The sequence below is a fragment of the Eufriesea mexicana genome, unplaced genomic scaffold, assembly GCF_001483705.2.
Source record: "Eufriesea mexicana isolate 0111107269 unplaced genomic scaffold, ASM148370v2 scaffold4395, whole genome shotgun sequence".
NCBI lineage: Eukaryota > Metazoa > Arthropoda > Insecta > Hymenoptera > Apidae > Eufriesea > Eufriesea mexicana.
Window position 1 is genome coordinate 368,709 of NW_016912376.1, and position 15,350 is coordinate 384,058.

General features: G+C 28.2%; 2 protein-coding genes across 2 annotated transcripts in view; one reads left to right on the forward strand and one right to left on the reverse strand.

Moving 5' to 3' along the window:
* Positions 1–3,274, reverse strand: part of LOC108551531 (nose resistant to fluoxetine protein 6) — a 21,240-nt gene extending 17,966 nt beyond the window's left edge. Inside the window, exon 1 of the mRNA XM_017905738.1 lies at positions 3,007–3,274. Within this exon, the coding sequence (XP_017761227.1) occupies positions 3,007–3,274 (268 nt within the window). The remainder of the gene's footprint in view (positions 1–3,006) is intronic.
* Positions 3,275–11,629: 8,355 nt separating this feature from the next.
* The window catches only part of LOC108551529 (uncharacterized), a 23,688-nt gene continuing 19,967 nt past the window's right edge, over positions 11,630–15,350 (forward strand). The window contains exon 1 of the mRNA XM_017905736.1: positions 11,630–12,136. Within this exon, the coding sequence (XP_017761225.1) occupies positions 12,134–12,136 (3 nt within the window). The 5' untranslated portion in view covers positions 11,630–12,133. The remainder of the gene's footprint in view (positions 12,137–15,350) is intronic.

Here is a 15,350-nt window from a genome sequence, read left to right on the forward strand (position 1 = left end):
GTTAGTATGTACTCTTGTAAGAATTGTTAATTGCAATCTATATATTCTTAGTTTAGTAGCTACAGATTTAACCTATAAATTAATATCTAGCATAATAGAATATATAAATTTTAATCGTGTTACCATATTTTTCTAATGCTTTCAATGAAAATAAAATTTGGAATAAGAAATATATTCCTTAAATCTTGCACATAGGTGTAAATCACACATTATATATTTATACCGTGTAATAAATTCTGGTGCAAGTCTCGACATACTTTTCACACAACCACTACGTTAAATCAGTCTGTGGTTAACGTTAAAATTCCTTTCAATCTCGTTGAACATGTAAAACGTATTTTTAGAATAAATATAACACCTTACTAGATAAGTCATTACTAATAAACGAAGTAACTGTATCGAAACAAAATTGGACTTGCCTGGAAACGATTACGTGCATTATCCATTAAAACGACAAGTTTCGTTTCTTCCTTTTTTCGGAAACTAGTAACACGTAAATACAATGCAACGAACAGAGAAATTGAGCGTATGCTAGGAAGGCGAGGAAATCAAGTATGTTTCACGTGATGAAATATAGAAAGTAATTTTTCAGTGAGATTAGAATCGAGATTGTCTGTTAGTTCCAATTTTTCGAGTGTAAACAGAGAATTACGAACAATCGTTCTCAAATGTGATGCATTTCCAATATAGTTCACTGTAACGATTGATAGAATTTGACAACGTGATGGGGACGTGCACGAGACACGAAGGATAACGAAATCATACGAAGTACACGCAGGCACTGCGCATGACTGAAAATCTGACTCGACCAGCGCGTATTTCGAAATATTGTAAATAGTTTCGCCTTTTTCTCTCGTTTGCATGACCCGTAGCCGTTTGCTTCACTCACGCTCTTGAACCAGTATTGAAAAAATTGATAACCCTGTTTAGTATAATATATGGGTAATGCGAATATATTCTTACTCATTTCTTACTTAATTTAATTTATTTAAAGTAATATATACGAAGTAATAATAATATGCTACTTTTGTAATATAATTCCATATTATATTAGGAAATAATTGTATGTAATTTAATGTATTAAGACTATGAAAAGAGTGAAAAAAAGAAACATCAAGGGAATGTAAACTAATAAAGAAACTCCGTAGATGCAAAAGAATTACAAATTATAAATAATACAATAGAATACACAAGAAAAATTAAGAAAATAAGTTAAACAAATTTTACAATTCATGCTACGAAGCATCGTAGACTAGTATGTGATAATTGTTAATATTATAAAATATTTAAACACTATATAAAGTCAAATTAAAAAAAAATGGTAGAAAACTATAATTAACAATTACCATAAGTCTTTCTTAACATATAATTAATAATTATAGTTTGCTAACTATTAATTATTTATTTAGCATAAATTAATAATTAATATAAGACTGATAATAATATTTTTCAGTTAAACTAAAATTTGTTTGCATGAAAATACAGTATTACCAAATTCTTTCTGTTCAATATTTTTAATTCGCAAGAAAAATAAATTAATTTTTAAAATATATTTAAAATTATACATATTTATAAGGCACGAAAGATATCTATTTACGATATTACAGATGAATAAATATGTCATCGACAATATGATCGACCTTTGATACAATAAATTAGCTTTATAGATACATTAATAGCATAATTAACAGTATCTTTTTATAATCCACGCATCCATTCCTATCGACTTATTTACGGTATTTAACATACTACCAAAAAAATACGAAAATATATAATTTAATCCACGTTAAAGTACTATCTGCTTGAATTGTTCGTGGAATTTTTGAAATTAATCATGTTTATAAAAATATATACGATACTTTGCGTAATTTTGTGTGCCTTGGAAATGAATACCTTTATATGATGATATTATATAAGGAATAGTAATTTTATTTCATAAGAATTTAATCTAAACACATTTCTCCTAGTACGATTTACGAATCTTTATTTTTATAAATATTAGTATGTTTTAAAATCGAAATTAAAAAGGCACTGAAAAGATTAAAGTATATCAATTGTACCGCCATTGTTTAGTTTTTGAAAGTCAATTATTCTTGTATCAATATACACATCGGATTTTCAATTTTTAAAAATTAGAATTAAAGTTGTGTATAATCGTAATATAAATTAGTTGTGTATAATTATAATAAAAATTAGTATTATAGTTGTATATAATCAATAAAAATCAAATTATTTCCACAAATAATTTAACAAACATCTGGGTTTGCGCTTAATCGATGACCACTTCTTTCGAGAACGTGCTAGTTTCACTTAAAAGTTACTAGAAGTCAGGTAAATATCGATTGAAAGCAGTGTAATTAAAATTTTAACATTAACCACTCACTTTGAAACATTAATTCTTTATTCTTTATCAAATCGATTGATTAATAGTCACAAGATTGCATACACGCGTACCTATTTTAGATTTTTGATCTGTCGTATAAAGATATTCATCAATTTAATTTTTCTCAGTCAACTTCTCAAGTTCAACTTCAGCTTATAAATATGACATGAACATCTCAAAAATCAAACTAATTAACTTCATTTTCTTTTTAAAACTTCTTAATTAAAACGCTAGGACGTGTAACCAATATTCAATTCTTCTTTCATTAATTTAACTTCTTTTTCGTTGGAGTTAAACAAGTTCAGAGATGTTCTCCTATGATACTCCTTTCAGTCACCAAATTCTAAATTTTGTTTCCCACTGGAACTACCAAACCAGTGGAAAGGACTGATTTCAAAATTCTTATTCTTATACCTTCGACTCTTATTAAGAACGTAATTACATGCATCTATGTATTTTCACTGCACAATTTCAATTATTATTATTCAAAAATTTTACTTTTTTACTTGGGTAAGTTAAGTTATTATTCACAAATTTTGCCTTTTAGCTAGGTAATTTTACTTTTTTAGCTAACTAGTCCCAGTGTGAAACACTAAATATTTAATATTCGTATTAAAACTCACTGTAAAAAGGGTTAACATGGGAAAGCCCCAGCTTCTGAGCGCGCCACGTGTCCTTGTTTCTCCCATTCGTATGATTCCTCCCATCCTCGATTAGCTCGATCAGCGTGAAATTGTTCACAGACGTGGTCTTATTCCGTGATAGAACTCGAAGAATCTCTTCCTCCTCCAATGTGTTCAGGCTGTTGGATGTCAGCACGTCCACCGTTTTTCCGGCGTATGAGAGTTTCACCAGTAAAAAGATCGTCCATGCTCTGACGAATGTCCTCATATTTACAGAAAGGTACCGCGAACACGAACGATTCGAATATAATGGATCAACTTTGAATCGCAGCTGTCCTGTTTAGTCTACGAGCAACGGTAACGATGATCACAATAACTCTAGGCGATTTTCTGAACATTCGACATCGATGTTGGGTGACTGAACGGGACTAAATCGGTATCCGGGATTCTTCACAAACTTCACAGGCGATCCCGAGTTCTGAAGGTTGCACGCGGATATGTTTTCGATTTCGCGGGATGAGGCGTGGACGATTGGGGAATGGGAATTTGCAAAAGTGCGCTACCGAATGTTTCACGGACTCTGTATTGCTTGGTCGTTCGAAGGCGAGCTTTATGAGTGATCGTGAAACGACGAACTCACCTGCGGTCACGAATGGGGCGAGAGAAGAGGGGTGAATGCTGAGTTGCTCCTCTCCCACTCTGAACTGTCTTCGAAGGACCTTGTTACCTCGAATTGATGTGACGAGTTTATTGTTTTTTGTTTAGTTCCTAGCCTGGAATGGATATTTAAATTAATTATGTAACCTTTTAACAGTTTTTCTGCCAATTTCTTTATTTTTGTTTTTAATTAAATTGAAGTTAGCTTTACCCGAGGTGGCAGAGATTTGAAAGTAATTACGGTATTAACTTTGGAACTGAATAGATATAATTATCCTAGGACATTTGATTGGTTAGTTGATAATTATACTGATTGAACAATAGTATAAGGAAATGATGACAGTCATTTGAGGTAATATATCTAAAAGTTTATTCTGTTAATACTAGAACTATTAATCTGCAATGAGTAATTACATTTATTGCACACGAATGATAATAATTATAATGAAACGACATAGATAGAAATATATTATATATAATCACTTTTCTACCTGAATAAAAGTTAGTATAACGTTTGTCAAAAGTAGCTACTTGTTTTCAATTATTTCAAAGATAAAATATCTGAAACAAGTTATTTTAACCGAGTCGTTTAGGTTGCTCTAGTGTTACAAAAATTAGGAAAAGAATTTGTTCCACAGTTTACACTTATTTATTAATTTGTGTTATTACTAAATTATTTTAATTTGTATTTGAAAATCCTCAATATTCGTTCTGATACAAGTCGTGTTAACTGAGTCGTTTAGGTAACTCTAGTGTTACAAAAATTAGGAAAATAATTTGTTCCACAGTTTACACTTATTTATTAATTTGTGTTATTACTAAATTATTTTAATTTGTATTTGAAAATTCTCAATATTCGTTCTTTTTTACGCGTATATTTATATTAAACCCTTATCAAGAGAATACAAATAGAAATTTAAGAAATCTCTACTTACTAAAATAAATTTATAAATGTAATATGTCATGTACATATTTATAATATTTATATACATATATATCTATAATATATATAAAAAGGAATTATAGTGTTATTTTATATGTATGCAAATGAGCTGTTAAAAATTTTATAGGATCCAAAGAATGGAGAATTATATAAATATAAACTTCACGCTAAGATTGATACGTGTAATACTTTTAAATATTTTAAATACTTATTTTTGCCATTTTTGTTAACGCTAATGGTTTAGAGGAATACGGAAAGCATTAAGATGGGTCGAATATTTCTAGTCGTAACAGAATACAAATGAAGAACAACGTTCGTTTTTGTTTCATTTGAATTAATCAGCCACCGCGATACGCTGAAGTAATACAAATCTTCGCATTCTTTTACGTATCCCAACGTTGATACATTGAACTCCACTGAGATCAACGGAACAGTAAGAATCTTACTAAATCGATTCGAAATTTAATTCCAAAATATCACCGAATCGTTTTTCCGATAGTTTTTGCGTTCATAATATTTAATAAATAAAATCAATATTGAAATTGGATATAAACAATCTGTATATCTGATTTACAAATTTTGATTTTTCAATTACGTATCTGCACGTGTCATTACGTCTTTTATAATATATTTCGTTTTACAAATAAACGTAAATTCGCTTTGTTTTGTTTACAAATTTTATTGCTGATTTTAATTAACAAAATGTTCATTTACTTGTCGAATTTTATATTTTAAAATTTCGTACGATGTAGGTTTCCTATAATAACATTTAATTATCAGTGATAATGATTGTTTTGTTAATTTAAGCTTTAATTATCATTACCAATAAAAGTTTAATCTAAAATGAGTTTGGAGTTTTCATGTGATAAAGGTACAAAGAAAAATTAATAATTGAAATACGAAACAGTAAGAATCAATGTCCTTAATGTTTGTTCTTCGATGATAGTTTTTATTGTAAATTAATTTGTTATTAATATACAGAGTGGATCAAAAGAAAAGTAATCAGTGACAACCTATCATGCTTTGATTGTAAAAGACTTGTTTTAGCATTTAAGCTTTTTCAATTTTTCAATCGTGCTTTATGTTCAATATTTTTATATCAATAATGTAAATTATTATATCTATATATAAAATAATATATAACATACAAAGAAATTTTTTTAAATGAATTTATAATATAATTCAATTAAGTTATGTCAACACAATTTATATTTACTCATTGCTCGTTTAAACTGTTTCTAGTAATTATTTATTCATCCTTTACTGGCTGTTTATTTAAAACTATACCTCATACATGAATTCACATATAAATTCATTTCTTCACTCACATTTATAATGTAAAATTACTAAATTCCTACATTATGAATGATTAAATTAAAAAGAAAATAGAAATTCACTAAAATAGTATTATAATTGACCATTTTATAAAATTTCAAAAAAGTATCTAATTTATAATACTATTCTATGAAATTATAGTTATTCTATGTACATCTTCACACACAATCGTATTAGCAAGTTTATCAAGACGTATAGTATTGTGAGTAACTCGAAATGTCCAATATAATTTTGAAAAAATTAATATTGTCAAATAATACAGATATATGGCTCTAGTAAAATAGGTATGGATTATTTTTTCACTTTATTTCATCTTTGAAAGAGAAATATAACTATTCATCTCGAAACAAAGGTAGATATCAAATATTTTATATCGGTGGTCTTTTATTTCCCATTTCATTCATATTTCATATCAAATATTTAACAATATCATATTTTTTCATGCGTGGGAATTACTGTTAGACCAAGATTATTTTTCCCTTTAAACGGTCAGTTTCAGAAACTGACATATTCCTCGATTATTTGCATCGTTCGCTGTTACAATTCCTGTAACCAAACCAACTGTAAATCATACGTTTATGAAGAGTACGTTATCTTCGTCATACACGTGCGAATTGCAATAGAGAGTGGGTCGGGGCCCTCTGTGTATTGCATTCTTTAGTAATTGTTACAACACATTCTATGCGTGCTCTCCATGAATTACGTTTTCGATTTTTCATTTTCTCCAGCCTAAAAATCAATGGAAATCGTATCAGTGAAATGAACATTTTTCTAACAATAATTCCTAGTTATCTACTAGTGCCTACAATAACAATAGGAATTTTAAACGATATTTTGAGTTTATCAGAAACTTTCTTCTTCCTTAATTTCATCTACGAAAGTAAAAGATTTTTTAAATACTTATTTTTTAAATTTAATTATTAACTGCATCGCGACATGGTATATATAATCAAATTTTTGAATTCCATTCAATATGAATATATTGCAAAATTGCATATTCAAAATTGAGATAAAGGTGAATTAAGTTTGACTGGCAGAGAAAAGGAAGTAAGTCGTTGTTAAAGAAAACCATTCACGCGTCCTTAAACTTGAATTCATTCATACGGCGAATACAAATAAAAATTCAGGTGTCCAGCTGCATTTTAACTGATACTTTTAAGTTCGCGAGTGTCTGTATACATCTTGATAAGAGATGAGTCTACGTTTGTGTAATTTTAAGTGGATGCAGATATCGATGTCGTTTCGCATCAGAATTACGGATGAAATATTTGCATAAAAACAATGGTAATCGTATTTCGAATTGTAACGTTAAAATAGTTCCTAATTCAGGTTTACAAGGAAGTATAGATTTAGAAAAGAATAAATTATAATTGTGTGATACAGGTATGAATAATGCAATAGGAAGGAAACAAAGATTAGATGCATGAGATTAAAGATGATCGCATTGATCACCAGTGATCATTAAAATTTTATTATTAAACAAATAGTATATAAATACATAAATATATTGTTTCTTATTTATATAAATAATATATAAAACACACATGAAAATCAATTTTGACAAAAATACGTTTAATATTTAATATAATAGTAATAAGATATTATATTGGATATAGTATAATAGTAATATAATATTATATTAGATATATATTTGATATATATCTTATGTCAACAATATGTGCTTTATATTATTTTATGGTATTTTAATGTTATTATAAATTAATATAATATTAATGGTTTTTTATAGTATTTTAAATCAGGCTCTGCTTCGTGACATAGGAAATATAAATTTATTGCTGTTTGAATAAAGATGAAAAAATTTCTTTTTTAAATATTCAATTTATAATAAACCGTGTTTGTAATTTTTAAATATAAATTTCCCTTCGAAGGGAATTCTATGTTGATTAAAAATCTACGTTGATTAAGATGGTGTAATATGTAACACTTCATAGTGCTGATTTAATGACTTGTATGAACTGAAAATAGGATTTGTATCTTCCAACAAACTTTTAAAATTTCTTCGTTCAATAACTTCCTTCATTTTCTCTGATTCTAAAATTAGGTTTTGTTTAATTAATTCATAGCATTACCTTGGTAATAATAATAATAAAAGGTCTAATAATTTGTTACATTAAGCACTCAACAATTTTTATTAGGATGATAAAGTAAATATTTGAATGTATTAATACATTAATAGGTTAATAAAAATGTAAATATATTTACTACAAACGTTTTTCATTCCAATTTCAGCATTCTATTACAGCATAGTATCATTTTTGTATTAATTTTACATCGTTTAATATTCATAATAATTAATATATCTATTGACTTAATATTCATAATAATTATTATATCTATATCTATTGAATGACATAATTCTTATATATATTGTACATTTTAAACGTAAACCAGAAACTCTTCGCTTTTCTTAGTCCTTCACGAAAGTAAATAGAAATGTAATGGCATGCACGTGCATGATCATTCGCAAGTATGCGTATGTATAACATAATTCATATGTCCAGTGGTTAATTCCGCGTGCATTGGCTTGCGATGAATTATTTGAAGCAATATGAACGATGCATACAAACAATACAAATTCCCTGCCGGCTCTGACGAAAATCGTGAATCCTCTCTCTGATGCTCTTTATGTGTCAATGGATCAGTGATCGCTGGTCAAAGAAAAGTGACAATAATTCATTGTTGATTCACAGAACGCGACGATCGCAAAACGACCGGCCTTCTCTGCTCTATAATGTTACGCACAGCACGTTAGTTATTTTAATTAAAGTTGGGCTGCATCATCGTGCATGTAAATGCCACGTGCGAGTTATTGAACCTAATACAGCTGATGTCATTCAAGCGTTGCATGTCAGATACATGTGAAATACGACTCAAAACTAATCAATCTATTATGTATCCTGGAATAAAAAAGAATAATTTTACTTTAATCTGTGAATTATACGAATGCAATATATATTTTGCACTTTGCATCTATAAAACAATAAAATATAATTTAGAATTTATAATATACGTCTAATGAACTATAAAAATGAGTGTAAAACATCAATATTATTGATGTTTCAGTTTGGGTAATGTTATTTGTGAATTATGAGTTATTAGAATAGAAATAATTATAATATATGTTATCATTATTAGTTATAAATTAAATTTCTTAGATAAATTTATTTATTAATTTTTACATAAATTTGAATAATTATTTTCTTATCTAATTGTACGAATTTGTTGTAAACTAATTACTCAATAACAACTTAAGAGTTGAACACTTTTCTTAAACTAATATAAAAACTTGAACACGTCCAAAATCAGATATTAAATATCATTAAGCACAATTATCAACGTAATTCTATTTTATATAAATATTATAAAATTGTAACCAGGCCAATTAATTTTCTGTTGCAATCCATATAAGGATTAATAATAATTAATCGAAGGGTTCAAATAATCTCTAAGATGGATAATCCTGTAGCAAAAAATATGGTTGTTATAATGTCACGTTTGAAAAATTATTCACCAAAAATTATTTGTAATTAATAAACAGTATTTATCTACATCTAACGTATGCAGTATGCTACTGTTAATTATTTTCATCGGAAATATACAAAAAATTTCGAAAGAATTAGTTAAACAATTGACAGCATAGGTTTGTGGAACATAAGTTGCAGTGCATAATCTTACATAAATAATCACAGAACATCCTTCGAACAGCGTTTAATCTTAAATTACGCTAAAAACTCTGGTCAATACCATGAGAAATCAGACGTATATACATGTAGAAGAAGCGAGGCTTTGAATTTAGGAAACGAGCAGTTAAGATCGAGCCGTGTAGGAGAATATAAAAAAAATTGTTCCGCGTTGAAAAAAAATCGTGAGAAGTTCACTATTGGAAGGCTACCTCTCGCAAGTACGTCTCATTTTATTTCCTTTTCTACCATTTCTTAAAAGGGACAAATAATCGTTTCCTTGTCTTCGATTCTCTCCCTTTATAAAGTGATACAACATTTTCGAGTACTCGCACGCACTTGTTCAAAGGAGAAAAATTCTGACGAAAGCGTCGCTTACGCAATTATTCGTTGACGGCATGGCCTCCTCTGTTCCGCATTGTCCAGCCTGAAATTTATACAGTTACACAAAGTACGTGACGTTTGTGAATAATGCGCCGAATCTTTTAAAAGGCGGTTGAAGAAAAGCTCGAAGAAAGTTTCGATTCGTTAAACGAATAATTAATTCGATTAATAATTAATTCTCATGGAACGAAATCGGTTCGTTGATTTTATAAAATCTGATTTTTATGAACAAACGAAATTTGTGTAATTAATTATTCGTTAGTGGGAATCTTTTATGAAATTTTGTGATAATATCTTATCTCGATCCAGGGAAAAGTAAGGATGTTCTCTAACAATAGACGTGGACGTTTTATGATCTAGACATACAAGTATTAAACTCATTGACCTCGATTGCACGAATGATTTCCTCTCGTCAAATAGAAATCTAGATATAGATTGCATTAGAATTCTATTGTGTGCAACAAGATGCATATTGAATATTCTATGTAATATTTATAACAGTTATAACAAAGAATTTTGCAATATTTCAATGCACAATGGAAATTAAATTTGATACACTTACATACTTTGAGAGAATCAATATGCTTATGGTTGTAAATATATGACCGTAATTTTACTGGTGAATAACTTAATACGTTATATGAAACGCAATTCTTTTAATAATTTTTGTGATTAATAAGTTTCACATAGTTGTTATTCATGAAAGTATATTATGAGTTTATATTATGTATTTTAATTATACTGATGAATGTTATACTTGGCATAATATATACGCAATGAACGTATAATATGTAGCAAATATGTTCTTCAAAAATAAAATTAATTTGTGGCTTTCATATTAAACATGGAAATATCGTATTCATATGGATCTATTTCACCTCGATCGGTCAATATTTGTGACAACATATTTGATCATAAAAGCATTTTGATGTTTCGAATTTTCCTTCATATTTATTGTTTCACCTATAATAATGAAAATTTTTCAAAATTTGTTACAAATTGTATATTTCTGAATTGTTGAATATAATTATAATACACCTTAAGTGTATTTCACACATATACATACGTAAAGCTTGAAGTAGCAACATTTTAAAAAACTGTAGCTGATATTGATTCTGATAGATGGCACTATGTTCCAACGTAAGTTCGCATTGTTTATTTGTCCGACCGAGCAGAAAGGCTACATCTAAAATAGCATGTTACATGACAAAATTCTTTATATAAAAGAAAATATAAAATTCTATAATTACGTCAATCTTCATCTTTATTAAAACCATAACAAATTAATCGTTCATTTGACTAGTAAATTTAATTTAAAATCCAAATTTATATTCAAGCAAACTTACCTTTAAAATTCGTTCCTTAACAAATATAACTCGTAAATGCAATTATATAAAATGAAATTGAAGTTTCTAACGTTCAAGAAAAATATTACAAATTTCTGGAAACACGAATAATTACAGTTTTAAATATTTGATTAACTACGAAAACGTGGACGGTCTCCAAAATTCAATTGATCGTTCGGCAACTGTCGGCAAGTTTCGGGAATAGTCGCAACGATGTCGAAGCGCGCGACACGCAGAACACAAAGAAAATCGGCGTCGCGAGCGCCGTGACCCATTCGTTTCATGGGCAGACCGAAATCAGACGGCGACGGTTGAGAAGTTATGATACCGTCTTCGTCGTGATCATTGCTCTCTTTCTCTTTCACGTTCCTACTGCGCTACCGCGATTGGCCGGCAAGTGTTGGACGGGCGGCCGTTGTGCGGCTCGTTTCGGTGACGCGTATTTCGTGTGCGTAATTGTGTGTACCGACTAAAAACCATTTGGCAGATTTCCCGGCACGACATCTTGGCTAACGTTCTCTTATTCATAATCCTTCGTTGTTACGTGCATCGTGTATTACATTATACGTTTTCCTCGTGGAACGGCTGTGTGCTTTGATTCGCGCAGTATCGATTCGTGGACGGCTGGTTTACAACCGGCATACACGCTGTATAGCACCCACGCTGACAGTGAAGCTCTGACTGCAGACGCGTGTGTAGATAGCTTAGTGCCCAGCAATTCCCAGCTACGTACACGGAAGAGGAACGCTATCAACATCTCGATGGTGAGTTTCTGAATCTCTACGTCACGCGTCGCGTCATGTCTCATCGCTCATTCGCATTCGATGTTCTCTCGAAACACGTTGATTCTTACGATATAACATTTCCAAGCATTGTTTTCGACGATTTGTACACGTCGTTGTGCTCTTCTCGCTTCAATCGATGTTCTGTGTTTATCGTGTTACCATTTGCTTCAGTTACTGGCAAATGCTTCTTTTTTATATCATTTTGCACTTTCTACCAGTTGCATTTATGTAATCAATGTGATTTATGAGCGGTCAACTTTGAAGTGAGGTTTTTAAAATGTAGATTAGTAGTTTGGTAATCACCGTTTCGTGTTGCGGAAGTAAAACTCAGTATCATGTGTATTGTAGACAAATTTTACGTCAAAGCACGTGGTATTGACGTAAGGTATATTTTATCATTACCGTGTACGGAGGATACGTACGAATCGATCACTGCCTTTTCAGGGTTATTGCATGAGTAAGACTGTAGATTCGAGGAGTAATGTCGTTAATAAGTGATACATCAATTCATGTCGCGTTGTTTCCCAATGTTGAATAATTGCCGAGAGTTTTGACATCATTTTTGCAAGCAATTAATTCTTTAAAATAATAATTGAATAGATTCAATTTTTCTCTATTACTATTTTTATTATTTGTCGATTCATTTTTGATAATATCTATAATTTATCAACTTTTACTAAATGAAGTTTACCTCTACATTTTTTTTTTGTTTAAAACATTGAAACGCTTTATATTTATGAAATATTGTTTCAATATTTTACGAATATTTTTCGCAGCTATTTCGAAAATTGTTTAATACTATAGATACGAGCTTTCTTTAGTCCTTTTTGATCACTTAAATACTATGTGATTATGATGCAACGACATCAGGCGTTTTTTAGACAATATATATATATATAGGTATAGTTATGTCATACATTGTTTACAAGAAAGCTTAAAGAATAATAAAACTTTTATTTTGTATTTCGTTTTCATTTTCTATTAACATGAAATTTATCAAATTTTTTTTAATGGAATTACTGCATAAAAATTCTTGTACCATGAATTATTCTCCTAAAGATGAATATTCATGGAAAGAATCCCTTATGTACTTTGTATATTAAGTAGAATGAAAGAGACAAGTTTTAACAGTACAACTTTAAATAAAATGTAATGTAAATGTAATGTATTAATTATAATATAATATTAGTTAAAAATAAATATTGTAAGTATACTTTAATTATTTTCAAAAGATTTAATAAAGCATATAAATATGCTTTACTATTTTATTCCATATAAAAATGTACATATTTATATATAGCTATTTTTAATTTTGCATTAATAATTTAAAAGTTAATAAAAATGAATATATATTTAAAAGAATCGATATGCTATGAATGGATTAGGAAAAATATTTAAATATATTGCCATAAATGCTTATTTACTGTTATATATTTGTTTCCAAAAATAAATATTCCAAATATAAATGTGCATATATCATTTCATTAAAAAAATAAAACATATCAATAGGGGATATTATTATTATTATATACATATATGATAGTAAAATATTTTTTTTTACAAATATAAAATTTCAAGTATAATTTGATCATATAACTATGCATAAAATAATAAATCTTACTTTTTAAAAAGGATAATAATTATTTTATTTATTTATTATTTAATTTTTTTATTCTATTATTTTATTAATTTATTACTATACATTATATTTAATACATACTTAAATGTACTTTAAGATTTGTATTTAAGATAAAATAAAGATTTGTACAATTATATACAGGTATTAACGTTATAAAAATGACATAAGTTTTTAATTACAATAAGTCAGTGTAGGTGACTGCTTCATGTAATATGAGAATAAAAATAGTAATAGACTATAACTGCTACTGGGTGTGACAAAAACTCATAACAAGCTTTCAAGCACATTCAGTATGTATATTTTTTTATGACTAATACTCATTACAGTTTTTCTTGCTCAAAAGGTAGAAGGACAGTATTATAATGTTAATGTCACGTTGAATTGTATTATGAGTGCATTTACGGTGTCTTGGAAAATACGTTGTTACTCGGGCATTGGTAATAACTGGGTTAGACTACAATGAATATACGTATGTTATACAAGATCTATAGGGTGAGTCATCAGAAAAAATGTAATTCAACTCCTTGTATAGATAGTACCGATTTTATTATAAATTTATCATACTAAATATTATCAAAATTGTTATCTTTTAAGTCATAATTATTTACTGAAATTACATATTTATTTTTGTAATATCTTGCTTTATTATGGTTATTCCATTTTTACAATTTAGAATTGTAATTATGACAATGGTAATAGGAATCAATTGTAACAATGATTTAAAAAAAGATTTTATTTGATTTAAGAAAAATATTATAACGTTTATTAATTTTTATTCGTGGATTTCGTTGTATCATATCTTTAATTTGTTCGAGATGCCTTGTTCAATAGCGAGTATTTGATATTTATTGCACATTAATTTTCTATTATTTTGATACTCACCTACGCGTTGCTTAAAATCTAAATTCCTTTTTTTCATATTTTTCAAATATCGATAAATGAAACTAAATAATAACAGAATATGAAATATTGATTAGTATTAATTAATCGTGCATGATTAATTTAATTTTTCGTATAAACATACACTTATGCTTAGTCTGCAATAATGAAAATAATAAAATAATTAAAATAATTTGAACTTCTCAGAATTCTTAACACCTGGAATAATAAATTCTGGACGGTACTTAATAAAAATCATTAATCATTTTTGCTGTAGAAAGTATACAATATAAGGTGAAAGATGCCACAATTATTTATAATAATACCAGTTGAGGATTAATGATTAAATTAACTTCTTTTCTCTGAATGATCTGAATGGAGAGATAATCTAGGAATTTATGTTAATATATTCTGGAAATAAATACCATTGCCAAATATAAATATTTGTGTGGTTAGAAAAATGTGTAACGTATAATAATATATACCTAAATATTTTCTTCCTTTGTTACCTATATATTATTATATAAATAAGTATATTAATATAATTTATATAATATTGATATATTTATAATAATTTACCTCATTATAGCATTATTTGTATTCCTTGGTATATATTCCTTTAGGTATATATTATTATAAGGAATATAATATACCTAAATATTTTCTTCCTTTGTT